This window comes from Citrus clementina, unplaced genomic scaffold (genome assembly GCF_000493195.1).
Source record: "Citrus clementina cultivar Clemenules unplaced genomic scaffold, Citrus_clementina_v1.0 scaffold_8, whole genome shotgun sequence".
Lineage (NCBI taxonomy): Eukaryota > Viridiplantae > Streptophyta > Magnoliopsida > Sapindales > Rutaceae > Citrus > Citrus x clementina.
This window is the reverse complement of record NW_006262022.1, coordinates 6,901,508-6,927,622: the sequence shown is the minus strand read 5'-3', so window position 1 is coordinate 6,927,622 and position 26,115 is coordinate 6,901,508. Positions and strand designations below refer to the sequence as shown.

The following is a 26,115-nucleotide window of genomic DNA, read 5'->3' as shown; positions in this document are numbered from 1 at the left end:
TATTTTAACATATTCTAACTTTCTTAACGGTAAAATGGTTGGTTAATAAAAAAAATGTATTATTAGAATTTATTGATCGCTTCATGAAGTTTCGACAAAATCAAAATGGTTCTCCTTGATTTTTTTTTATTATCTTAAAATGAGATGTCATAGGAAATCCAGTTGTGAGGAGCAATACTACAGTAAAAAACAAATTAAGGTATTAGTGATTTTCCACTTGGGTAACTCTTTCGAAGCTTTAATTTAAAGTGCTTATAAATGGCGTTTTAAAATAAGCCAAGGTTTATTGCAACACAAGAATCCTTTGCTTCGATCTACCACAAAATGATTACCATACTCTTTTAAATAAAATTCATACACTCCTTGAAAACTCATTGCAAGTTATTTCAAAGGTTTGAATAGATGTGTATTTAAAATAAACATAGTAACAATTTTCAGAGAAACGTAAGTAGCCATGGTCTCACCAACTCACCTAATTCGTTAGTTGAGTTGATTGTAATTCAATGTGCAAAGGAGAAAGTTTGATGAATGTAATTTTTTTAAAAAAATTATTTGACAAATGTAAATTTGAAAAGCTACATAATCTCATTTCTCCCCCTCTCGAGAAAAAAACTGGATCCACTTCATTTTCAGATTTTTTAAGCCTTATCTAATTCACATTAGAAATGTTTCGTAGTCTATTGAGATGAAAGTTGTTTCAGACGGGTTACCAGCCAAGAGGCGACAAGGTCAACAGAGAGCATGGTTTATCAATGTGTCAACTTTGCTCATTACAAGAAGATTGCAACAAAATGATGTTTATCACACATTACCAGAACAATCATCCCGTTAACTTTGCAATATCATGGCAGCTTATCCCAACGGTAAAGAATATCTGCCACGCCGAAACATTCTGGAGTGCATTTCCATTGTTACGGTTATAGAAAAAGTGCAATAGCATCGGCTGCAACTTGCCAGCCCGCCAGGAGGGTAAAAAATTACAGAACACAAACACTTGAAGAAAAGGACTCATTCTTTAGTTTAAATAAACAAGAGTTGGAAGAGTTTTAAGTTCAACTCTTCTAATGTCATGGCAAAGACAAAATATGTCCAAATAATGTCTACATATCTACCTGATATAAATAAACCATATAATCATGATAATATAAATATTATTGTTTGTATTCGACTTAATAGCACAATCCGAGATGGATATGAAATGCAGATTGAACTTGTAATCACCATGCCCTCATGGACTTGTTGGTGGAGATGCAAGCAAAAGTAATGAATGAATGCACTGGAGAAACTAATACCGAACATGAATGTAGAGAAGATTCGTAAGATATGTAAACAGGGAGAGAAGACCTTTCCATCTTCATGACCTATTGATTCGACTCAGGTTTTGTGGCCGTGCCACAGTTCTGCTGCTGCTGCTGAAAGTTGACTTGGGAATGAGATTGCTGATGCTGATGTTGCAACTGATGGATGTTGAGTTGGGAAGGCTGCTGTTGATGCACCTGAAACATCTGGGAGTTCATGGGAAGCTGCTGATTGGCCATGCCCTTGGAAGGGTCAGATTCACTAGCCATCTCTTGAGTAGCAACTTTCAGCCGTCGTACCTCCGCAGTTAATGCTTCATTTAGAGCTGTCATAATTGAACAGTTAGAAACATGTATTCTTAAAATCTTTCTGAAGGCAGTGAGAAATGTTACATGTGTGGCTGATAAATGCAGCAACAGAAATAAAAAAATATCAAGATTAAATGCACATATTCAGAACTACTGAGATCAAGTACAGATTCATACTGCAAGTTCAGAATTACTGAGTAGAGGATACATGAAAAGATTGAAAAATGAAGGAGTGTATGAAAAAGTGAACAATCTATGGAAGAACTTCATTCTCTATCTGCCCTCCCCAGCAAATCAACCGCAAAACCAACAGAATCCAGAGAAGAATACACTATACTATATTAGAGAACAATTAAGATGAAATGCACATACAGGCTGTATGATCAACAATAATTTAATAGGAGCTAAATGAACAACCAATGAAGCATATGCACTTTTTCTGAAACAAGTTAAGCAGGCTCAGTCATTTACCATGTACGAGACTCCGAATACTTGATGAGAAAACTTGGCCAGAAAAAGCATATAACAATTGACAACTAAAAAGCACAGCTTTAAATACTCTTGACAATCCACTTCTAATTCATGGGAAAAAGAGAATGTAGGAAGGCATTTTCATGGCTTAAAAATGAATAGAATAAGGCTCAAGAAACACTAATAATATTATGCTAAAAAGAAAACAAGTTATCCTAGAACAAGGTTAATGTCTCAGATGCTTCTACCACAGTAGCTAAAAACAACTATCAAAGAGTAAGAACAGGAGACTAAATGCATTTCCTTATTGTTCTGCTGAAGCAAATAACAGTATCTATTTGTTACCCAAAGCATGTCAAAGTCTTGGTGACATTTAGGAGGACATATTACACACCAAATGTAGATATGGTATGATCACTCAAGCATTCACTCTTAGTGCGCAGCAGTGATAAAATAATTCTCATTTTAGGATTTTATGATACAGAAAATAAGCACCAGATGGACACATGAACATTCAAATTTAATGAGCAAACTTCAAGACAATTAACATTAATGAAGACAAGAATCTGAGAATCTAGAAGAACCAATGGTTATTATTTGCAATTTGATGCATAATTCCCAAAATTGTTTAAACAACTCATCTAGAAAAATAACTAAAAGACAGAAAAAAACAACTTTGACTCCCTACAGTCAAAGCACAGCATATAGGGAAGAAGCATGAGACACTGGAATTAAGAGAGATTAGTATTCTCCTGAGTCATCATAAAACAAGGAAGCCCCAAATATGCACTATGAAAGCTGGAGTTTATGCAGAAGAGACAGGTGGATGTGTTTATTACCATGAATTTGAAAAATATACACTAAAAATAAAACGAAAGAACATAAAGCTGCATACATACAAGTCAAAGACTGCTTTCCTCACACAAGTCAAAACATATAAACAGTGTGAAGCTTCCACTAAATGCAACAGAAATATATGAGTCATAAAATAATACCATCTCGAAGCTGTGCCTGTTGCTCCATGGCTTGAAGTCGAAACTTCAATTCATTATTCTGGTTTGTGAGCCCAACTGAATCTCTCTGGTTAAATTATAGAGAAGGAAAAACAGAAGAATTTTGAGAAACAGAAAAAGAAGGTAGCAGTGGCCAAAATCTCTGAGCATGAGAAGTCCTTTACCTGTAAAAGCGTAAGCTGGGCAGACAATGTGGTGGCTTCTGTCTGTAGTGTTTGAACCTTGTGCTCCAGCTCGGAAATATAACGCATCTTCCTCTCTTTGGAACGAGCAGCTGACTGACGATTTGCCAAAATCCTGGAATGCACCAGCAACAAAAGCAGATGATATATGCAAGGATGGTCTTCCAATTATAATGAATGGGTGATGAATAGAAGAATAACAATACCTCTTTGCACGCTTTGGATCAGTTAATGCAATTTCGGCAAGCTTTTCATTAGCCATTATCTTCTTCAGTTCTGCCCCACTAAACTCGCCATTCCCAAACTCTAAGCTAAAGGCAGGTGAGTTGGCATCAATTGAATTGCTAGGTGAGAGTTGTCCTGGACGAGTTCCTGGTGAAGGTGGCAGTTTAGGTGATTCATCACCAAAGTTCAACTTTCCCATGAAACTATCCATAGAAACACTTCTATAATGTCTAGTCGTAGAAGCAACATCTCCCCCGGCAGTCCTTTTAATGCCTTCTCTCTTTTCTGCTGAAGAATTCATTCCTGCTCTCTGCAAGCTGTTCCCACTTTCATTCACACTGCTTTCAGCTTCATTATCACTGCTATCACCTCCATTGGTCTTTGTCCCACTAGCTCTACTGTCCAAATCCTCACGATTCTCATTACCATTTTTGTCATCGGTCCCCGAGGAATTCAATGCATCAATATTCTCCAAATTCATGTATGCAGAAAACAAATCATCTACCACTTCCCCTTCAGATTTCCTCTCACCCATCCCTTCACCATTGCTTTCACCACCTCTCTCCCAGCTAGATTCCTTCTTAACTAACTGAGCTGGCTTAGCCACCCCAGGATTCTCCCTCCCAGAAACAGCTTTGTCCAAACCACCAGCAAACCTTGGAGAAATAAGCGGGGACGATGATTGCATTACCGTTGAAAACCCAAATGGTATGTCACTGTTAGACCTTCTATGCTTATTTCGTGGTGGCAAACTCTCACCAATCCGTGAAGCATTACCCCGATTAAAAGGAGAAGGAGGCAATAACGAATGAGAATTCCCATCTCTATCCTCCATTGATACATCAGTGGATACTTGATCCGACATTGAAGTGCTAGGCGAATCTCTAAACGGAGACGGGCTTAACGGAGGCAAAGAATCGAGTGAAAAAAACAAAGATGGTTGAGACAAAGATCGGGAATGGGTAGGCCCCGGGCTGTAATTCTGCGAACCCATTTGCTGGTTACCCGGCCTAGACACAGGGATCGATGAATACGGTGAAATGGGTGGGATTTGATTAGGGTGTGAAGGTGGTATACCAACTCTTTTGCTACTATCACCACCAAAATTAGTTGCAAACTGTGAAAAGTGGCGAGCACGTAGTTGATTTTGGTTCAATTGAGGCAAATCAAGTTGGTTTGCAGACAGTAAAGTTTGCTGTTTTGGAATTGAAGACGACGAAGTACCAAACGAAGACTGAATTCTTTGCATCATATCAGTATTACCACCATTACCCTCATCACTATCACCACCCATTTTTTTTTTCAGCTCTCAAAAATTTTCACTCTTTTAAAACACTAAAAATATATAATGCCAATGAAAAGAAAAACACTAAAAGCAAGCACTTCAAAAGCTTATAAATAAAACTCGATTCTAAAACTAACCCACTTCAATTCAACCAAAACCCAGATGACACCACAGATCAAACCACCAGAATCTGCCCAAAAAATAAAAATGAGTAAACAAACACACCAAAAGAAAAAGTAAAATAAACTGAAACAAGCACAACAGAGCTAAAACTGAGTGACTATATAGAGAAACCAGATTACCTTGTACGCTTTTGACGGAAATGGCGAAGAGACAGAGACACAGCAGGCGCTTTCTCTCTCTTTCTTTGAATGGCTCTGTAAGAAGGAAGAAAATCAATAATTATTAAAAAATTATTTTTTTGATTAAATAATTGTAATTGTGAGTTTCTTTTTCTCTCTTTCTAAAAAGTGTGTCTGTGACGACGAAGACTACGACACACGGATTTCGTGACGAGAGAGAGAAGGACGCGTGAATTTAATAAGAAAAAGAATAATTTAAAAAATTAAAATAAAAATTAAATAAATAAGTTTTTTCATTTTCATTTCATTTGAGTGAATTTCAATTTCATTCCGACTTCATTTGACTTTTTTTTATTTTTCTTTTTTCTTTTTCTTTTTCCCTCCCGTGTCTCCGCAGCTTATCTTGCAATGAATTTTGCTACTTTTTTTATTTTTTATATAACTATAAATTATTGGATTTTGCTAATCATTTTTTTATTCTTTATTTAGATACTAATCGATTTTTAAGAGAGAGATTCTGTCGTCTCACGCGCTTTTACAGGAAGTGAGTGTCACTTGAAAAAGATGCAAAATAAAATAGAGATAAATAGATGATTGGAAGGAATTTGTGGGATTAGGATGGGGGTATAATTGGTATTGTCGGCAAATCATGATACGTTTATTTAGAGCCCATGGTTAAGCCGCTCCAATGTAAAATACAAATTATAAGTATACATGTAAAATAATAAATAATAATAAATATATTATAATTTTAATTGTATAATTATAAAAGAGTGTTTTATTTTATAGCGGTCCTAACATATCGAAACTCTTCTTTGAAATATAAGATTTGTAAACCGAATTATATATTAACAATTATCTCCATGATGCTTGATTGAGTGGCTTTTGAGTGTAGGACAAGATAAGAGTTAAAAAATTATCATTTTAAATAAAATTAAAAAAATCAATTACTATCATGTGTTTGGTAAAAATATTTGATTTGTATATCATTATTAATAAAATAATTTTTCAATACAAATGAATAAATGACACATCATGCACTACATAAGATACAAATTTTCATTTTTGCCCTTCCTTTATAAGTATATCATTATTCATTGTCAAATGCTTTTTGTTTTTTAAATTCTTTATTGTAATAGATAATATTTCAAGTGCTATAAGAAAAATGGTTTTATTGAGATATTTCTTGCACAAACCTTACAGGATACATTTATAAAGTATTTCAATATTTAAAAAATGAGAAAAATAATTTAAATTATATATGATTATTAAAAGAAACTTATTGATATTAGATTAATTGAATTATTTTTTTAATCTAACAATCTTATCTATCGATCACAAGTGAATAACTCATCGTAAGTAGATAATTTAAAAAATTAAGACATTCATTTATCTATTAACACACAACTAAATTAGGTTAGGCAATTCTTTGGTAGAATAATGATAATAAGCAATAATAATTCCTTAGGTGTACGTTAAAAATGAAATGTGACATATTATACTATTATAGTCTTATCTAATATCTATTATGGTAAGAACAATTTTTTTACTATGAAAATCCCTTAATTTTGCAGATCGGGTAATTTCATATAGTACTAATCTCGTCATTCATCTCTTATAATGATTTCACAAATTTGCAAGAATAACATTGTTATTAATAAAAATAATATGAATTAAATGTGTTTGAAATTTACAGTGATATAAATCCGTTTGATTTGTAACTATTTTAGCTAACACAATAATCTCATCAGGATTTACTTTTAAAAAAATAAAAATAAAAATAACAATTAATAAATAAGAGGAATGTTAGGAGAATGACACTTGTAGTTCCCGAATGGGTTTCGCTTTGCTTTCCTAATGATGTCATGTATAATTTTATCATTGAAATTAACTTATTATTGAATGATAAATGTGACCTATTAATTTAAAAATCCTACCTACCTTTTAAGTTTCGACAGACATATTACACGCTAGATATATGTATGTAATAAGGTATTGAAAAAAAAAACGACCTAAGAAGTAAAAATTATGATTTTACATTTCCAACATTATCGTTGAAGAAAATTAGAATAAACATAAATAATTACAACATTAACGATAGTATTAATCTAAAACGGTTTAGTGTTAAAGCTCATGTAGAATTTCATCTTCATTTGTGATTAAACTATTTTTAAGATATTTAATCTTTTTTTAAGCTTTATTACATAATCTAATCTTAATTTATAATAACTTTGATACGAGTACAATTTTAATATCAAAATCTTTCCGACCACATAAAAATATCTTATCATTTAATAGATTATATAATTAATTTATACGTATAGAGACATAACAAGTAACAAAATAAATGTTCTTCTTTATATTACTTAATCTCAATATTCGTCATGATCCCAAGTCTAGATAATAATCTTTTATCACATGAATTATAAAATATTCTTACTTCGAAAGCATTGTAATATTCATCGTGATCATCTAATTTAGTTTAACCATCACTCTTATCTTTAACAAATTAAAAAAAAAAATATGTTAGCGTGAGATTTGATCAATTTTGAAACTCAAGTAACAAGAAATTGACATTGTTCTCTCTTATCTTTCTCTTTTAATTTGTGCGAATTGACGATTACTTTTTAATTTACCCGTGATAGTTATCCAAATGGACCATTAATGTAGCTATCATTTTAAATAATCCATGCACGTAGAGCAAGGGAAATTTGTAATATTAAAATGGGGGGTTTCTTAATTTAAACAATAACAACCAACAAAGTGTTGGCTTCACTGACAATGGAGTCCCCTTAAGTGACTTGATTGAGTTTGATCTCCAGTTCGAGTTGCAGGGAAGTCGTCTTTGTTGGGAAAACCTGTACCTCCCGGTTCGAGCGGAGACTTCTAGTCTAGATTATGATACGGGCTTAAAGGTGCCTCCCATAGTTGGGGCCCTCCCCAAAATACCTCGTAATTAAGACAGTAACGAAACACATAACATAATGTTGCTAATATTTTACTATAATCAGCACGATGACTATGCAATGTGACAATCTCACACGTCGTCGGCAATACAAAGTAGACAACTTGTGTTCAAAGTTGTGATAATATATGTTGATGCGGAAAACTGCTCGCGCTTGGACCGACCAGATTCTGTCACCAACATTTATGTTATCAACTGTCACTCGAACCACTGGGGTTGGAATTGTTGATGCGGGATTCCGGTTCTCCTCGTTATATGACCAGGATTTCTGCCCGATCAACTTCTTCACGACCAGAAGGTCTTCTCGCGAGGCTTCTTCTCCAGAGGTTTCTGCGCACACAGACAAGTCAGGGTACGCCGGTTGTTTTCCCGGCACAAACCCTCCGATGCTCAAGTCAGATATGAAGGTTCCGGGAACGCTCGCCACAGATCTTATGGCTTTTTTGTGGTTTTTTCTCCTTTTGAAGTTCTTTTCTCTTTTATCTCAAAAATGCTAACCCTTTTACCTTCGTTGGCTACCTTTTTATAGGCTTCCCCCGAATTCGAGTCTTCCGCTTTTTTCGAGACAGTATGGGACTCTGACTGCTGCGTTATGGGCAAACGCGGGATCTTGCGTGTTACGCCACGGTTCTGGGGAAAGCGTGGCTGTCGTGGTTCTGTGAGATCTTGCGTGTTACGCCACGGTTCTGGGGAAAGCGTGGCTGTCGTAGTTCTGTGAGATCTTGCGTGTTACGCCACGGTTCTGGAGAAAGCGTGGCTGTCGTAGTTCTGTGAGATCTTGCGTGTTACGCCACGGTTCTGGGAAAAGCGTGGCTGTCGTACCTAGATTCTCGGGCTGGGGAGCCCGTCTTGCCAACTGCCGTCGACCGGGTCTCCTCGCCTCTCGACCTCTAGCCGGAATGGCCTTATGCTCCTTACAGGAAATTGGCCTCGTGGATGAGCAGGATATTTCTGCTCTTGTTCCCCCGCGCACCAGGCTTTTACGGGACATACCGGTTCGCAGAACTCTGCCATCAGATATCTGCTCACCATGCCTGGTCTCGTCGACGTATTTCTCCCAAACAATATATGTGTAGAAAGTGTTTTTCAATATAAGGATGTGTTGTTTTTAAACGAAGAAACAATAGGTACAAAAATCTATCCATTGAAGCCATTATGATATTAATCGAAGAAGATATATCTCCCCAAATGTGAAGTTAAAGATTTCAATTTTAATAGATGTAGATTTCTGAATAAATCTCGATAGATATTTCATTGATTTTATGAAATTTTTATTCCTTTTTTTTCTTAAAAAAAAAGTTAAAAGGATTGAGCATTATTTGAACATTAAATGTTATAATGATAAGTAATAATAAAATTATAAAATTCATTGTAGGGTGGGGTGCCGTTGGAAATTAGATGAGTGTTGACTGTTGAAAAACATGGGCAGATATGGGATGGGATGATTAATTTTTCTTCGGAACAATTTTTTTATTAATTTTCAATCAATCAACCTTTTATCCGGAATTAATGTTAAGCCCCCACCGCCAACAGAAAATAATAAATTATGTGAAAAAAAAAAAATTGCAACCAATCTCTACCACCTCCTACTTTTTACCTGTGACTGACTGAAAAGAACTAACACATGCAAGGACCCAAAGTTTGGGACCCAAACTTTTTCAATACTCTCCCCGAGAAAATAAAATAAAGTAAAAATATTATTGGACACCCATTTCAATCTTCCATCATTAATTTAATTGGTCTTGCTAAGTTTCATCTAATCTAACTTTCAATAAATTTAAGTGTAATTATGTATGATCTTCCGCTTTTATCACATGCTACTATTCTTTTATATTACGTAAATTTTTTTTAGTTGTTGTAAGTTACAAATAATATAACTTATTAACTGTCTAATTTAACTAAGGATGACAAAATTTTTATGGGCGAGTCTCTTGAAAAGATTTATTTTTTTCTATTTTTCATTCGAAGAAGGATTAATTATATACTTAATTTCTTATTTGAAAAAGAAATACAGATAATTGTATGCTCAATCTCTTATTCGGAGAGAGGATAGAGTTTAGTGAACCATATACCCTCTCTAATTTCTCCATTTATATTTATATTTTGTTTTTTAAAATTTTTAGTAAATACATTAAATTGTAAGAATGTGACTGTAAATAATAAATATCATAATATATATATAAAATATTATAAATAAAAATTAATGTAAACACTTGAAAATTGACGAAAATTACTTTATTTATACCATATGACTTTTATGAATGTGTTCAACTTTGAAACTCAACTTTTCCTTAATTTTATAAATTATTTTGTAATTCTAATGACATTAATTCCATTCAATAGATGTAATTTTAATTATTTTAGTTTATTTTAATATTTTTGTGTTGGTGATACAATTTTATATTTACTTTAATATGATTAAATAAAGTTCCAAAAGTAAAAGTATCAATCATTCGAGAATTACGAAATCTCGGAAATCTTCTTTTATTATTTGTAGATTCTCATCATCTCCTCACAAACTATTTAAAAGGGACAAGGGGAGAGGGATATAAGCAGAGTGCCCAAGATGGGTACAAAATGTCAATCCCCTCCCCTTTCTATTGTCATCTCTAAATTTAATTGTCCTTTTTTTGAATTTAGATCAATGACTATTACATTGTAATTTAATTAAAAAAAAGGAGAGAAATCTTTTTTTTTCCAGATGTAATGAGGAAAAAAAAGGAAAGAGAGAAAGAGAGAAGGAAATTGTAGATGATATGGAGTCTGAAATTGTTTGTTAAATGTATGAGATCTGAAATTTTATTAAACTTTTTTAGTTCTTTTGATTGTATTTGGTAAATTATGTCTGATTTTTAAACATTTGTATTTGCATAAAGAAAGTACTTTGTGACATTTATGAATGGGAAAAGAAATAAATGAGAAGTAAATACTATTTTAAAAAAATATCTATTAAGTATAATTAATTTTTAAACTATAAAACATAATCCCTTTATTTATTTTTATAATGACATAAATGTCAAATAATCATAAAAATAAAAATAAATAAGATGCCATTTATATTCAAATATTAGAAAAAAAATAAATATGTCATTCAGACATTTATATTCAGACTCGTTCAAACTTCGATCAAATTCAAATATATTATGATTTCAAATGAAAAAACAAAATGGTATGTTTATTTTGTACAAAGTTGGTTGACTTGTTTTCTTCACTACTATTAGAAAATTAAAATTAATTATGTAATAAGAGTTTGGCACAAAATATCACCAATTTGGATGTCAAATTAAATAAATTCTTTTTCTAAAGATAAAGCGTAACAAATTATTTTATTATTATTATTATTATTATTATTATTATTATTGCGTAAGCTGATTGAATCAACATATATCATCTAGAAGGAATTCCCAAAAAAAAAAAAGATGTGTGTGTGTGTGTGTAATATTATATATAAATATTGGAAGGAAAAAAATGATAAATTGTCTATACTTTATATATATACACAATAAATGATACAATTTGTAGCATCATTTTGAATTATTGATCTGCAACATTATACAAGGGCGGCCTTCATTGAAATAATTAATGAGCTGCTGCACCACATAACATGATTTGCTCCACAGGCATGAGAAGTAATCAATTTACAAATGGGTCCCCATAACACATGAGATTTTTTTATGTCCACTATTACTCCCATCTTAGGGACAGTATTGAAGGGGGGAAAAAAGTTAATTATGAATCTTGCCGTTTTCTATAGTTCCTAGTGCAAAATTTTCAAGAAAATTGTCGCCAAAAGGGAGACCAGAACATTAGCTCGCTGGCCGTACGTATGCAGGAGGTTCGATCATTCAATACACAAGTGTACTAATTGAAATTTTAATTCATTTCTACGTTAATTTTACGTTTTGGCTACTCAGATTTACAATCTTTTGATTCTAACCTCATCAAGTTATAGGATCTCCATTATGGTCCCCATCAACCCAAAATCATGTTCATGGCCGGGATGGCAACGGGGAGGGGAGGGGAGGGGACCGATCTCCCCGTACCCATCCCCGATATTTTACGTATGTCCCCATCCCCTCCCCGTCCCCGTCAGAATTACTTGAGAGAATTTTCATCCCTTCTCTGAATAATAACAGGGGATCCCCGAGGATCCCCGATCCTCGAATAACTAATACATTTTTTTTCAATTTTGAGTTAATCATATATTAAAATAAAAAATTCAAATAAAAGTAAAGTTCGAAATATATCTTACATTAATATCTATTACAAAAGTCACATACATTAAATTAGTAAGTAACGCAACATACAATGAATACAAACTTCTTTTACAAACTATCATGAACAAATTAATAGTTTAATACAAAATTGTTACAAATAAAATCGAATTTAGATTCAAAATTAACTTTTTCAATGGTGGCGTGGACACTTTATAAATGTGGACTATTCCCTTTACAATACAATAGTTAAATCGGAGCAAATCAAAAGCAAATATTAGATTAAATTAGATTAGATATTAAAATTGTGATTCGCTGTGGGCAATTATAACATCTAAAAATAAATAAAAAATAGATTTAAGTTTAAAATATTTAAAGAATATTAAAATTATAAAAAAATGTTTGGCTAATAGAATCTACTCGGTCTTTTTAATGTCCTAAATAAAAATTTAGGACTTTAATTAGTTAATTAGGCCTAAAAGTTTAATAATATAAATATTTTGATATTTTTTATTTTTACCAATATTTATAATTTTAGAATTTAAATTTTATTATTTATTTACTAGTAATTTTAAAAAATTAAAATAAAATTAAAAATTAAAATGGGAAAATGGGTAGGGGATGGGGATTCCACCTCATCCCCGTCCCCTCCCCGAATAAGAAATTGGGTAAAAAAATTTCTCCGTCCCCTCCCCGAATAAGAAATTTGATATGAAATTATCCTCATACCCTCCCCGAATGGGGAAAATCCCCGAGGGTACCCATCCCCGTGGGAATTTTTGCCACCCCTATTCATAGCTCCCCCTACTACAACATAAACTATGATTTTATAAATGTAATGAAAATTTTGAGAAGTATAAACAAATATGACGTTTAATGTAGTTTCACCCTTATAATAAGAGAATGAACACTTTTATTCTTGTTTTGACTGAAATGCTTTAGCTACATATACAAACATATCAATCAATGATGAAAATAAGTTCTTTTAAAATATACCCTAAAAACGCGTGTAAAAAAAAAAAAAAAGGTTTCGAAGAGAAAATAGACACTTTCTTCTTAATTTATTGAGAGTAAATATATGAACTTGATAGCAGATATATTAAAATTTAGGTGAGTCCCAATAAATAGCTAACTCAGTAAAGATTATAAAAAACTTCAAGAGTTGTTTAATATGCATTTCCAAATCTTGAAGATGTCACTCATTGTGGCCTTATCAAAATGGAAGCCATATTGGGGCATGTCCTTAATGGTTTGTCTCCACATCAAATGTGGTTAAAAGACAAGCCTCCGGCAGAGGAAGGTGTGGCACGAAGTTTTGGCAATTGGCACATGTTGATTGTTTTGACTGACATCCGTGGATATTTTGGTATATAATTAATGTATCATATTCTCCAATATGGATCTAAAAGACATGTGGCAAAACTAGGTTTCATGCATGCATGCATGTGCTTTGACGAGTTCGACATATTTTGATTATATTGAAGGATTTTTTTTGCACAAAAAAATATCTAAATCCAATCGATTATATCTAAAAAGGAATTTATCAATCATTTATTTAATATCTTACATGTTTATTTTATATAAAGTGTTAAATCCACTTATAAAGTTAGAATTAGGGGTGGAGGAAGAAATTTCTTGAAAAAATTGAACCGATCCAAAGGTTCAGTTTGGTTTTAAAATAAAGAAAAAAGATTGATTTATATGGAAAAAATTAGAAAATATGAAGAAAAATACGGTTTAGACTGCAACGGTTTTTAAAACAGAAAATACGGAGAAAATTATGGTTCAGTTTGGTTTTAAAATTAAAAGAAAAGATCAATTTATATGGGAAAAAAATCAAAATAAAAAATTAGAAAATACAAAGAAAATTATGATTTTGACTGCATTCGGATTATTATTTTTATAAAAATTGATGGTTCAATTCAATTCAGAACCGAATTGAACCATTTCCCACCCCTAATTGGAATACAAATTTTATATTATAATATTACAATATAAGGGAGCTGTTACCTTACGTTTAACGTAAGGTACAACTCTCTCTAGAGTAGTGGGTCCCATTGTTCAGTTGTGTGAGAGGGCATACCTTAAGTTAAACGTAAGGTAGACAAATACACAATATAAATTTACAATTGAATAAAATATGACGAGACTTAATAATTAATTATTTCCTATAAAATAATGTCATATTATTTGTTACATCAGTTTTAGTTACAAACTTTATATTCTAACTTTATGATAACCCTAACATCATTGATTCCACATTATAGATATTAAATTTTTAAAACAAAGAAAATATGAAGAAAAAAGAACTATCCAATGGTTCAATTTGGTTTTAAAATTAAAAAAAAAGATCGATTTATATGGAAAAAAATCAAAATAAAAAATTAGAAAATATGAAGAAAATTACGGTTTAGACTGCATTCGAATTATTATTTTTATAAATATTGATGATTCAATTCAATTCAGAACCGAACCGAACCGTTTCCCACCCCTAGCTGGAATACAAATTTTATATTCTAACATTTCAATATAAATTTACAATTGGATAAAATATGGCGAGACTTAATAACTAATTATTAAGTTTTAGATAATTATTTCAATATAATAATGTCATATTATTTGTTACATCAGTTTTAGATAAAAACTTTATATTCTAACTTTATGATAACCCTAACATCATTGATTCCACATTATAGCTATTAAAATTTTATTTTTATGCATTTAATAACTGAATAAATGGATATAAGTTCTCCAACAAAAAAAAAAATTGTTAATTCCAAATAAACGTAAATTATAAAATTAGGCAAATATCTGATTACAATTTTTTTAATTCCTCACGATATGACTTTTTTGAGATAGCGAAATGCAAGAGAATTATATGTATCATCACAATCACCTCCAATAATTATTTTCAATCATTAATTGAATATCGTCAGGACCACCATTTTTTTTTCTCTCTTTTCACAAAGTGATTCTTGTAGCAACAAGAAGGGAAATATGAGAGCAGATTAAATTCAAGATCGCACACTCTCCTATTATGCTTAAGATTAGGTTGTTTTAGTAAATACATTCAACTGATTCTAATAAATATTTTCTACCTATTAAAAAAAATTACTCGTGATCGTGATAGTTTTCTACTAAAGATTAAGTTATTTATCTTTTTTTTTTAATAAATCTCATATTGAAATACATTAATAAATTGTAATGATTAAAAATTGTTAGTATAAAAAAAAAATTAAAAAAAAAAGCCACAAAATTATGAACCCAATTATTCATGAAGTTAACTTCTAAAGGGTACAATAATATAGGGGACCCATCGAAGATCGGGTCCCCACTCCTTGTCTCCGTCAATTGCGCGATGGCCGGAAACGTGGCGTTAAATAAGCCGTTGATGACGTTCGTGTTGACCTGAGCATTAGATGGTGGACACGTGGTGAAAGATACCGAGCATCAATTTTCTGACACACGTGGCACGTCTTAGTGCTCCAGGAGAAAGGGCGTGCAAGCTTATCCACTTCTCATTTAAGATTTGTCAATCATCAGAAAAAGCAAGAGTGGCCCACTTAATTGTTTCTTTTGGGCCCACTAGAATTATGCGTGGGAACCCCTTTTTAAATGTGAAAAACGACATCCGGTTTTTGTCAGTTATTGGAAAACGACGCCGTGGTAGTTCGTTGCAGTTGTATTGAGGCTGTATTCATTATATTTCATTTTTAGCTTTGAAAAAAAAAGAATTTTATTTGATTGACACAGTTTATGAAATAAAATTTTTCTCACTCACATAAAGTGGAGAAGGAATTGAGTTGTCATTCCAACTAAATAATATAAAAAATATAAATAAAAACACTCTCTTTTAAAGAACCATCAAAATTATTTATTTAATAAAGATTGCTCATCAAATAAATATTGTTTTAAAAATAAAAATATATGAAGTTTGGTTAGAAGGTGATCTCAAGGTAAGTAGCGGTGTTAGAATTTCAATATAGGGTGGACTAAGTTTAAACAATATTATAATTCTAAAAACATTCAATAAATAACAAGTACTGAAATTTAATTTTATTAAAATATTTAATTCAATACATTTACAACTGATTTGACCTCGATGTATTTCACGCGTTCAAAACATTCTCAAGAGTATAATAAGAGAGTTGAGGTCGCAATCCAAGATCTATAGAAATCTTGTAAATTGAATCTTATATTTTCATTTCAACCATATTTTGTTTTCTTTGTAAAAGTTTATGATGTTGTTGTTATTTTTTTTTTTTAAAAAATATTTCTCCATAACCGTAACAAGTAGGCAGAATAATTAGCTGTGAGAGACTTCAAAAAAAAGTTCATTTTATTAAAAAAAAATTAATTAGGACATCAATCAACTAATTTCATTGGCATTAAATCAATTAATTCACTACAATGAATCAAACCAATTTATGCAATTAAATTTTGAGGCAATAAATAAAGCAACTAACCAAAAACGGCTGCTTTTTTTTTAGCTAGATTTTGATATTTTAAAAATTTAGGAGGAGCCTCTCTTTTTTTTTTTTTTTTTTTAAGTGTTTCAAATCAATAATGGGCCAATGTTCCGAATGCGCTTAAAATTTTCAAAGGCGCTGCCTCAAGGCCAAGTTCTTAATCAATAGCCCAAAAACTTAGGCTTTAGCGAAGCAATCAAGCAAGTGATATCATATTCAAGCAATAGCACAAAACTATATTTATTTTTCTTTGCCCTCATCATTACGAATTTACAAAACACATCACAAAACTTGCTTCCTGCTATTTGGTTGTTGAGCGATACAAGTAAAATTATAATATAAGTGTGCAATAATCGATAAAGATGTCTAGATTTAGAATGTCCCAAAAGATCAAATGTGACGGTGAAATGAAACCCAATTAATATAACTGAAAAAATCACCAAGACTGATGGAGCATGTAAAGATTAATTTACATTGATAATAACATGCCAGCCGTGGCATTTCACCACGCTATGGAGTCATCGTCTACAAGTAAATAGATAATTTAATCAAGGTTACCCTGCATCCATTTCGATATCGTAACAAGCTATATTGTCAAATTACTTAAATTCTATTCACCAGATATTATATGGTTATGCCACGTATATTTGTTGCTTGATAACAGAATATTTATAGTGTGGATTTTCAATTTCACCAGATTCTTTTTGTTTGTTTTTTAACGAAGATAATGGTTGGGCACATTATACCAATTTCCTTTGATTTTAGATCGGGAGAATCGTACGGTTTTATAAAAGCATGTGCTATGGTTCGAATCCGTTGTCAATCATATTTTAAGGAGGAGTCCCATTTTTCTTATTAATTTCGTATCCATAATAATGTGGAACGAAGGCTCGGCTCCAACTCTAAGTTGTTCAAGAATAATGGCTTTGAGTTTCTCGAACCTTTGCCTTAGGATTAGTCAGCTACGCTATGGTTCGAATCCTTAGTCAATCCTTTTATAGGAGGAGTTGACAATTGAATCCAATTTTTCCTACTAATTTCATATCCATAATAGTGAGAAAGGAAGGCTCAACTCCAACTCCAAGCTGTTCAAGAATAGTGGCATTGAGTTCATCGACACTTTCACTTAGGATTAGTCGACTTTACTTCTTTGTGCGTGAGAGATTTAGTCGGCTCTAATAGTTTTTCCTATTAATTTCATATCCGTAATAGTTTATCCTCTACTTCTTCAAATCACTCCCTTCAGGGCTTGGTCTCGTGTGTGTGCGCGCGCGTAGTTGCTTGATCTATATAAGCCAACTTTGTACTCTCTTTCCTTAACAAAGTGGCGATACAACAACATGAATTTAAAATCATGAGATTGACATGGCCAAGGGGAAGAGGTTTCTGCATGTATCTTTACGATTTAAAATTTTAATATTAGGAAATTAAAGACTCCGTTTGTTGGCCGGCATTAATCGATTCATGTATATATATATATATATTAACAGGTTATTATGATCATTAGATGATGGTATTTTGAATTATTTTGTCATTTTTCTGAGCAAAATGCATATGAACGTACATGATAGTAAAGATTCTTAAGATTAACTCCTACTCTCGACCGGCACTGTTTATTTAATTAATTAGGAAATGATCAAGTCAATCGTTTTTGTTTGCCGTTTAATGTATCAGGTGGCCTTATTCCAAGAAACAAATGAGAAAGACAATGATGAGGTTGCCTAATTAACTAGATTCCATGCACGCTCTATAAAATGTCTCAAATATTCCTCTGTAGATCATTGACAAAAACAATGCAGCAACTTCGTATCATTATTATTCTACTTGTATCCATCGCACTTGCCAAAGCTCTGGCCCTTTCTAACGAGACAGATTGTCTCTCATTACTTGCCATAAAGTCACAGCTTCATGATCCCCTCGGAGTCACAAGTTCCTGGAACCGTAGTGCTTGTGTTAACTTGTGCCAGCACTGGACAGGGGTGACTTGTGGTCGTAGGAATCAAAGGGTGACCAAGTTAGATCTTCGTAACCAAAGCATAGGAGGTATCTTGTCACCTTATGTTGGCAATCTCAGCTTCCTTAGGTACATCAACATTGCGGACAATGATTTCCATGGCGAAATTCCTGACAGAATTGGTAATCTATTCAGGCTTGAAACTCTAGTACTGGCTAATAATTCTTTTTCAGGAAGAATACCAACCAATTTGTCTCATTGCTCAAAACTCATCACATTCTCTGCTCATAGAAACAACCTTGTGGGAGAAATTCCTGAAGAGCTCATCAGCCGCCGATTGTTCAACCTTCAGGGACTGTCCGTTGGTGACAATCAATTAACAGGACAGCTCCCAGCTTCCATTGGAAATCTTTCAGCTCTTCGGGTAATTGATATTAGAACGAATAGACTTTGGGGAAAAATTCCAATCACCCTAAGCCAACTAACAAGTTTAGCTTATCTCCATGTTGGTGACAATCATTTCTCTGGTACGATTCCACCTTCAGTTTATAACATCTCTTCCCTTGTTGAGATTTATCTCTATGGAAACAGATTCACTGGAAGTCTACCAATTGAAATAGGTAAAAATCTTCCGAACTTGAGAAATTTCGTAATATATACAAACAATTTTACAGGTTCTCTCCCAGATTCATTTTCCAATGCTTCAAATCTTGAGGTGCTTCACCTTGCCGAGAATAAATTTAGAGGGCAAGTGTCAATTAATTTTAATGGCCTTAAGGATCTATCAATGCTAGGATTGGCGACTAACTTTTTGGGAAATGGGGCAGCAAATGATCTTGATTTTGTAGACCTTCTAACAAACTGTACCAAATTACAATACCTTTACTTGGCTGACAATGGATTTGGAGGAGTGTTGCCACATTCTATAGCCAACCTCTCGACAGCACTGATCGACTTCAACCTAGGGAAGAATCAAATATATGGAACCATACCTCCTGGTATAGCAAATCTTGTCAATCTAAATTCGCTTCGTATGGAGGCTAACCGATTAACTGGCACTATACCTCATGTAATTGGCGAGCTTAAAAACTTGCAATTGCTGCACCTACATGCAAATTTTTTACAAGGTACTATTCCTTCATCTCTAGGTAATTTAACACTTCTGACCTATCTGTCATTTGGTGCCAATAACTTGCAAGGAAACATACCCTTCTCTTTAGGAAACTGCAAGAACTTGATGTTTTTTTTTGCCCCCCGAAATAAGCTCACCGGTGCTTTGCCCCAACAAATTCTCGAGATAACTACTCTTTCACTGTCCTTGGATTTGTCTGATAATCTTCTCAACGGCTCTCTTCCTCTGGGAGTGGGTAACTTGAAGAGTCTTGTAAGACTGGGTATTGCTAGAAACCAGTTTTCTGGTCAGATTCCTGTTACTCTTGGTGCTTGCACAAGCTTAGAATATGTTGAGCTACAGGGAAATTCTTTCAGTGGAACCATTCCTCAATCTTTGAGTTCATTAACAAGCATTAAAGAGTTAGATCTCTCGCAGAACAATTTCTCTGGTCAAATTCCAAAATATCTTGAGAATCTATCTTTCTTGCAATACTTGAATCTTTCTTACAATCACTTTGAAGGGGAAGTACCAACAAAAGGAATTTTCAAAAACAAAACGGGCTTTTCAATTGTTGGAAATGGGAAGCTTTGTGGGGGTTTAGATGAATTGCATTTACCATCCTGCCAGGCAAGAGGATCAAGAAAACCAAACGTCAATCTTGTCAAAGTGGTGATTCCAGTGATCGGTGGGTCATGTTTGATCTTATCAGTATGCATTTTTATTTTTTATGCTCGAAGAAGGAGATCTGCACATAAATCTTCTAATACGTCGCAGATGGAACAACAATTTCCAATGGTCTCGTACAAAGAGTTGAGTAAGGCAACTAATGAATTTTCGTCATCAAATACGATTGGTCGTGGAAGCTTTGGCTTTGTGTACAAGGGAGTTCTGCATGAAAATGGGATGTTAGTTGCAGTAAAAGTGATTAATCTTGAGCAGAAAGGAGGTTCCAAGAGCTTTGCGGCCGAATGTGAAGCATTGAGAAGTATTCGCCATCGGAATCTTATCAAAATCGTCACTATTTGCTCTAGCATAGATTTTAAAGCAGTCGATTTCAAGGCTCTTGTTTATGAATACATGCAAAATGGAAGTTTAGAGGAGTGGCTTCACCAACGAGATGATCAACTCGGAATATGCAATTTAAGTCTCATTCAAAGACTAAACATAGTCATTGATGTGGCTTCTGCAGTCGAATATCTACACCACCATTGTCAACCACCCATTGTTCATGGAGATCTTAAACCAAGCAATGTGCTGCTTGATCATGACATGGTCGCCCATGTCAGTGACTTTGGTCTAGCAAAATTTCTATCTGCTAGCCCACTTGGGAATGTCGTGGAAACTCCTTCAAGCTCAATTGGGGTAAAAGGAACTATTGGATATGTTGCTCCAGGTAATTAATATCTTCATATTTGATATATATAACAATTCTTATGTGCGGATATTTGCACTTTATAAAGTACCAGATTTGATATTATACAATGTTGTAAAACTTTTAACTTCTGTACTAGAGAATGAGTTATATATAATTGATGTTTTATTTAACAGTCGTGTGACAACTAACACGATGATTTCGACATGTTTAGAGTATGGCTTGGGCGGTGAAGCATCCATGAGAGGAGGTGTGTACAGCTATGGAATTTTATTACTAGAGATATTCACAAGAAGGCGACCAACAGAAAGCATGTTTAACGAAGGCCTGACTCTCCATGAATTTGGCAAGAGGGCTTTGCCGGAAAAAGTAATGGAGATTGTTGATCCTTCACTGCTGCCATTGGAGGAGGAAAGGACCAACAGCAGAAGAGTCAGAAATGAAGAATGCTTAGTTGCAGTAATTAAAACTGGGGTTGCGTGCTCAATTGAGTCTCCATTTGACAGAATGGAGATGACAGATGTTGTGGTAAAGTTATGCCATGCAAGGCAGAATTTTCTTGGCCAGAGGATTTGATCACCATGGTCATTTGGGTGAAAGATGTTGTCAGGCATTTGTTTCAATGTTGTTCTCCTTTCGACATTATGATAATATGCGGTAGATAGAGCTTTGTATCAAATAATTTAATTTAAATAAAAATAAATTAAAAAATGCCCCAAAAAAAAAAAAAAAATTCAAGGTTTACCAGATTCTGTACATGGAACCAAAAGAGTAGAAATAGCTTATATAAATTTCTCCAAACAACTGAAACAATCTGTAAACTTAACCGAAACTCATGGCACGTTTAATGTTGTCATGATCAAAGGATTTATTGCCAAACAATGACAAAGAAAGTGTTCTCTTCAAGGTTGATTTATCATCATTGCTAGTTTTTGCTTTGGCAGCCTCTACCTTGATAGACACAGATGGAGGATCATGAACAGGTTGGATTGGCACCAAAGCTAGCCGATTTGTAGATGCACTAACTTGTTCAAGCTGACACTTCTCCTCTACAAGCCGACCCTCCTTAATCTTTGGCTGCCGATGATGCATGTCCCATGACTGCGACTGCATTGATATTGAGGGGTCGAGTGACGGTAGTATACGGAGATTTTGATCCTTGTCGGCGACAAATGTTGCAAAGAGGATGCAAAACATCCAGGTGAGAATGGGAAGAGAGATTAAACATGGAGCATAGTAGACAATCCAATGGTATCCCGGATGGTATTGAGAGTATAAACCCCATTCAAGGATCAGGGCAATGCCTAAGCAGAAGGTGGCGGTGCTGCTGATCATGAAGAGGGTAAAGATTCTGGGATTGGGTAGGTCAAAGAAGGCAATCATAATGGCAATCCATGATGATAATTTGGCTTGAAAAGAAGATTCTGGGCTCATGATGATGTGAATGCATGTAATCAGGGGAAGAAGATTTTTGAGATGCTAACAGATAGCCAAGAAAGAGATAATGAGAAATGGAGGGAATAAGATTGATGCAGAATTGAATTTCAAAAGGCCTTAACAGTAGTAACAGATAAGCTCCTCAAATAAATCAAATTGTGGATGAAGTTATAGTTTGTTTGTAATCCCTTGCAAGTAGTCTTCAAGCATATTACCCTATATTTGCCCAGAACAAAACTCTATTTAAAATTTGATTTCAGATTCCACAACATTTTCAACTCTTTACTTCTTAAACATTTGCTATGGTTGAGGCCAACTTCCTTTGTGTTTCTATTTGGGCAGTAGTGCCGCAGTGAGCATTATTTCATGAAATCAACTAGAATATTTGGTCGTGGAAGCATCATTCACTACTTCTAACCTGCGCTGCATATGATTGCCACGTGGAATTCGGCAAAACCACCTAGGCTGCACAAGTATGAACTCAGAACAAAAGTAGTTTACAAAACTTCCCTTCCACAGGGACTGATGTTTCTGAGTGAAATTACAATGGTCTGTCAACAAAGAAGCAAGGAAACTGCTTTTGATAAGCTTCATCTTGCTTCAACCTATTCAGCTACATTTGCTAAATAAAATAACAGCCAAATTCAAGACCATAAAGCAAGGAAAACATACTCCAACAAACGGATCATCCGCACATTACTTGATGGTAATATAGCGATTTGTTCCATGTTTGGCCCAAAAGTTCTTGAGATCAAGTGGCACTGAGAGATCATGGCCTTCTGCTGCCAGCCGACTAAGCAATTTTGTAAAGACACTACCACTCATCTTTCGGCCACCCACGCGGGCGTGGCGCTTGTTTGGCATCTGTGGCAGTGGGTATGATGATAGGGTAGTCGTGCAACAAGATGACTGCCACCCACCATTTCCCCACTTATAGCATTGGTGAGGAGTGCCTGTGCAAGTGCAAACTGGCACTGGCATTGTTGTTTCATCAAAATTAACCAGGTTCAGTCCATCCTGACTATCCCACTCAGACTTTATCTTCTTTCCATCAGAAGCAACTTTCTTGTTCAAATCCTCACCTACTTTCTTCACCTTTCGTGGGGACACAGATGGCTTTGTAACTGTTTTGTTCTCTTTTGCTCGCTTTGCTTGATGTGGCTTGGTTTCAGAAGGAATGATTGTTATTGGCTTGGCATCAGTTGCATGCATATCCCCTGAATTAAGAGCTTCCGGAACATCACCAGACTGGTATGCGGGGTGGTGCATACGCTTTCCTCCACGTTGAAATCCACCAACTGAGGAGAAGTTGGCAGCAGCTTCACGATATTGCAATGCTGCCAAGGCACTGTCTCTTGCCATCAAGGCATCATCGCGCTCGGCAAGGGCTTTATCGCGCTCCTCAAGCGCCTGATCTCGGGTTTCCAATGCTTCCCTCTTTTCAGTCAATGCTATGTTTCGCTCTCTAATAGCAGCATCCCTCTCCGCAAGGATGGCCATGATCTTCTTATTCATTACTAAGGCATTATTTGGTTCCTTCATTTGATGCTGCGGCATCATATTCCACTGCAGAAGCCATTTGTTATCTACTCTGATGGATCTAGAGTTGAATATGATACAAAAATAAAATAAAAAAGTATCACGCGGACACTGTTTGCTTTCTTACCTGAGCATGCGTCCCTTTGTAGTATTCCATCTTATATCTGCCATTTTCATGATGCCCATCATCCATCTTAGACTCACGCTATAAGGAATGTGTCAGTCTTCTGTTTTCCACAAAAGAAAACCAGAAGTTAAGTTTCAACAGATGCATAATGAAGCTAACTGAATTAAGAAATAAAATGTTGTGAGCAAGAAGATAAATAGCTCAGAAGGTTAAAAAAATGCTTCAAATTTCAACATGCATTGCAACACAAAAGGGCCCATACTTGTCACAGTACCAAATATGCAATCAACAAAACAGTAATAAAGAAAAATATATGAGAAGTAAACTCTGTTGATTTCGAGCAGTAAGGTTCTATGACAGACTTTCCAAAATCAACGGACTCTAAGGAGTTGCAAATAAGTTAGAATAAAAAGTTATAGTACATTTAAAATAACAGATAAAACCTTTTACAGCATAAGTTAAAGCACAAATGATCAACAAAAAGGGTTTTCCCTAAATCTTGTGAAATCTCTAAACAAGTCCATCTCACTAGCAATGTGCAACTTTTATAGGCTGTACTGGATATAGACATGATCAAGCCACTTCTTAAGAATTATATCTTGACAAAAAAGGGTTTGGTAGTCCATGAAAACTGCAGCCAAATACAGACCAGACTAGACTATTTGATGCAGCAAAAATAAGTTCTCTTGCAGACTACTGCAATACCTTTGCAACCTAGAAACATCAATGAAGCACAAGCAAGAAGGATTCAACATTGGCAGGATGGCAAAGAATAATACAATCCATGAGATATGTAAACAATTTATTTGCAATCCCAATTTGACAAAATGCAAGAAGCCCTTATGAGCAATCTTAATTTGTTCATTGACAGCTACCCAATGAAATAATTGTGTTGGAAATGTTGTACAGAATGTTTCGTATTCCAATGAGAGAAAAAACGAGTCAAGCATCATGATGCAGTTATGCACGAAAATAATCTAGAATCTAGATCCCAATAAAAGAAAAAAATCTTGCCAAAACATAAAAGAAACAAGGTAAAAAAAAAAAAAAAAACCCCATTCAGCACAATAAACAGAAAGTGAAGCATTTTCTCTTATATTTACAAATTACAACCAACTAGATCCTCGGACATTATGTTTCAGCTAATCGGCAACTCGATCAACAGTAAAGATCAAAATTTTCAAATGGACAATCACCATTGTACAAACAATAAACTCGACATGCATAAAACAAACACTCATTGGTAACACTGTCAATTACTTCAATTTAATCTTTGCTTTGGAGATGGGCACCAAATCATATTTTTAAATTAGGTAGTAAATTTAACAACACACTAAAATTGAACTTAGCCATCCACAATGTAAATTTGTGGCTAATCTAAAATTACCACCTAACAATTAAGCACACTCTTAAAATACAAAAAAAAAAAAAAATCACAAACAAAACAAACACATAGATAAAAGCTAGGTAAATTATGCTAATCAAGAAAATTAAGTACAGAGTATAAATTCCACTGCTGCTAGGGTTTAACGTTTTTAATACCTAAAAGCATAACTGTGAATAAAATTAAATAGAGATCTAAGAAAGAAGGATACGTACAAAACAAATTACTAAGGCGACGACATCGTTTTGAGAATGAATATTTTAAATGTCGCTGCTTTTTTGAATTATTTTTTGAAGGATAAAGATAAACAGCGGAAGAGCGAGAGATAGAGAGAGAAAAGGAAAGAAGTAGATGATGGTGGTGACGGTGGGTGAAAGGAAATTATTCTCCAGCTTGAAACGCACCGTTTTTGGTTTCTTTTTGAAACGCATCGTTTTGAAAGGACGTAATTGTAA

At 33.9% G+C, this 26,115-nt stretch overlaps 4 protein-coding genes across 4 annotated transcripts; 1 reads left to right on the top strand and 3 right to left on the bottom strand.

Moving 5' to 3' along the window:
- Window positions 1–994: 994 nt before the first annotated feature.
- Window positions 995–5,300, bottom strand: LOC18035253 (transcription factor RF2a). The gene is made up of 5 exons (XM_006423452.2): window positions 5,086–5,300; window positions 3,480–4,973; window positions 3,256–3,388; window positions 3,074–3,158; window positions 995–1,624 (listed from the first exon to the last, which is right to left on the bottom strand). The coding sequence occupies exons 2-5, from the start codon at window positions 4,790–4,792 to the stop codon at window positions 1,362–1,364; spliced, it is 1,794 nt and encodes a 597-aa protein (XP_006423515.1). The 5' UTR covers window positions 4,793–4,973; window positions 5,086–5,300; the 3' UTR covers window positions 995–1,361.
- Window positions 5,301–18,526: 13,226 nt separating this feature from the next.
- LOC18034106 (putative receptor-like protein kinase At3g47110) lies at window positions 18,527–21,749 on the top strand. The gene is made up of 2 exons (XM_024179727.1): window positions 18,527–21,194; window positions 21,313–21,749. The coding sequence occupies exons 1-2, from the start codon at window positions 18,527–18,529 to the stop codon at window positions 21,747–21,749; spliced, it is 3,105 nt and encodes a 1,034-aa protein (XP_024035495.1).
- Window positions 21,750–21,973: 224 nt separating this feature from the next.
- Window positions 21,974–22,959, bottom strand: LOC18035400. The gene has a single exon (XM_006423449.2). The coding sequence runs from the start codon at window positions 22,605–22,607 to the stop codon at window positions 21,996–21,998; it is 612 nt and encodes a 203-aa protein (XP_006423512.1). The 5' UTR covers window positions 22,608–22,959; the 3' UTR covers window positions 21,974–21,995.
- A 129-nt stretch (window positions 22,960–23,088) lies between these two features.
- Window positions 23,089–25,992, bottom strand: LOC18035514 (protein BASIC PENTACYSTEINE4). The gene is made up of 3 exons (XM_006423446.2): window positions 25,876–25,992; window positions 24,277–24,376; window positions 23,089–24,176 (listed from the first exon to the last, which is right to left on the bottom strand). The coding sequence occupies exons 2-3, from the start codon at window positions 24,340–24,342 to the stop codon at window positions 23,307–23,309; spliced, it is 936 nt and encodes a 311-aa protein (XP_006423509.1). The 5' UTR covers window positions 24,343–24,376; window positions 25,876–25,992; the 3' UTR covers window positions 23,089–23,306.
- Between the last annotated feature and the right edge of the window lie 123 nt (window positions 25,993–26,115).

Bases quoted from the DNA above. Each gene is read 5' to 3' on its own strand.
- LOC18035400 (XM_006423449.2), bottom strand. From the start codon at position 22,607: ATGAGCCCAGAATCTTCTTTTCAAGCCAAATTATCATCATGGATTGCC.
- LOC18035514 (XM_006423446.2), bottom strand. From the start codon at position 24,342: ATGGATGATGGGCATCATGAAAATGGCAGATATAAGATGGAATACTAC. The intron at 24,177-24,276 runs GTAAGAAAGCAA...TGGCTTCTGCAG, and splicing joins ACAAAGGGACGCATGCTCAG to TGGAATATGATGCCGCAGCA.
- LOC18035253 (XM_006423452.2), bottom strand. From the start codon at position 4,792: ATGGGTGGTGATAGTGATGAGGGTAATGGTGGTAATACTGATATGATG. The intron at 3,159-3,255 runs GTAAAGGACTTC...TAATTTAACCAG, and splicing joins CCCAGCTTACGCTTTTACAG to AGAGATTCAGTTGGGCTCAC. The intron at 1,625-3,073 runs GTATTATTTTAT...CAATTATGACAG, and splicing joins ACAGGCACAGCTTCGAGATG to CTCTAAATGAAGCATTAACT.
- LOC18034106 (XM_024179727.1), top strand. From the start codon at position 18,527: ATGCAGCAACTTCGTATCATTATTATTCTACTTGTATCCATCGCACTT. The intron at 21,195-21,312 runs GTAATTAATATC...CTTCTGTACTAG, and splicing joins TATTGGATATGTTGCTCCAG to AGAATGAGTTATATATAATT.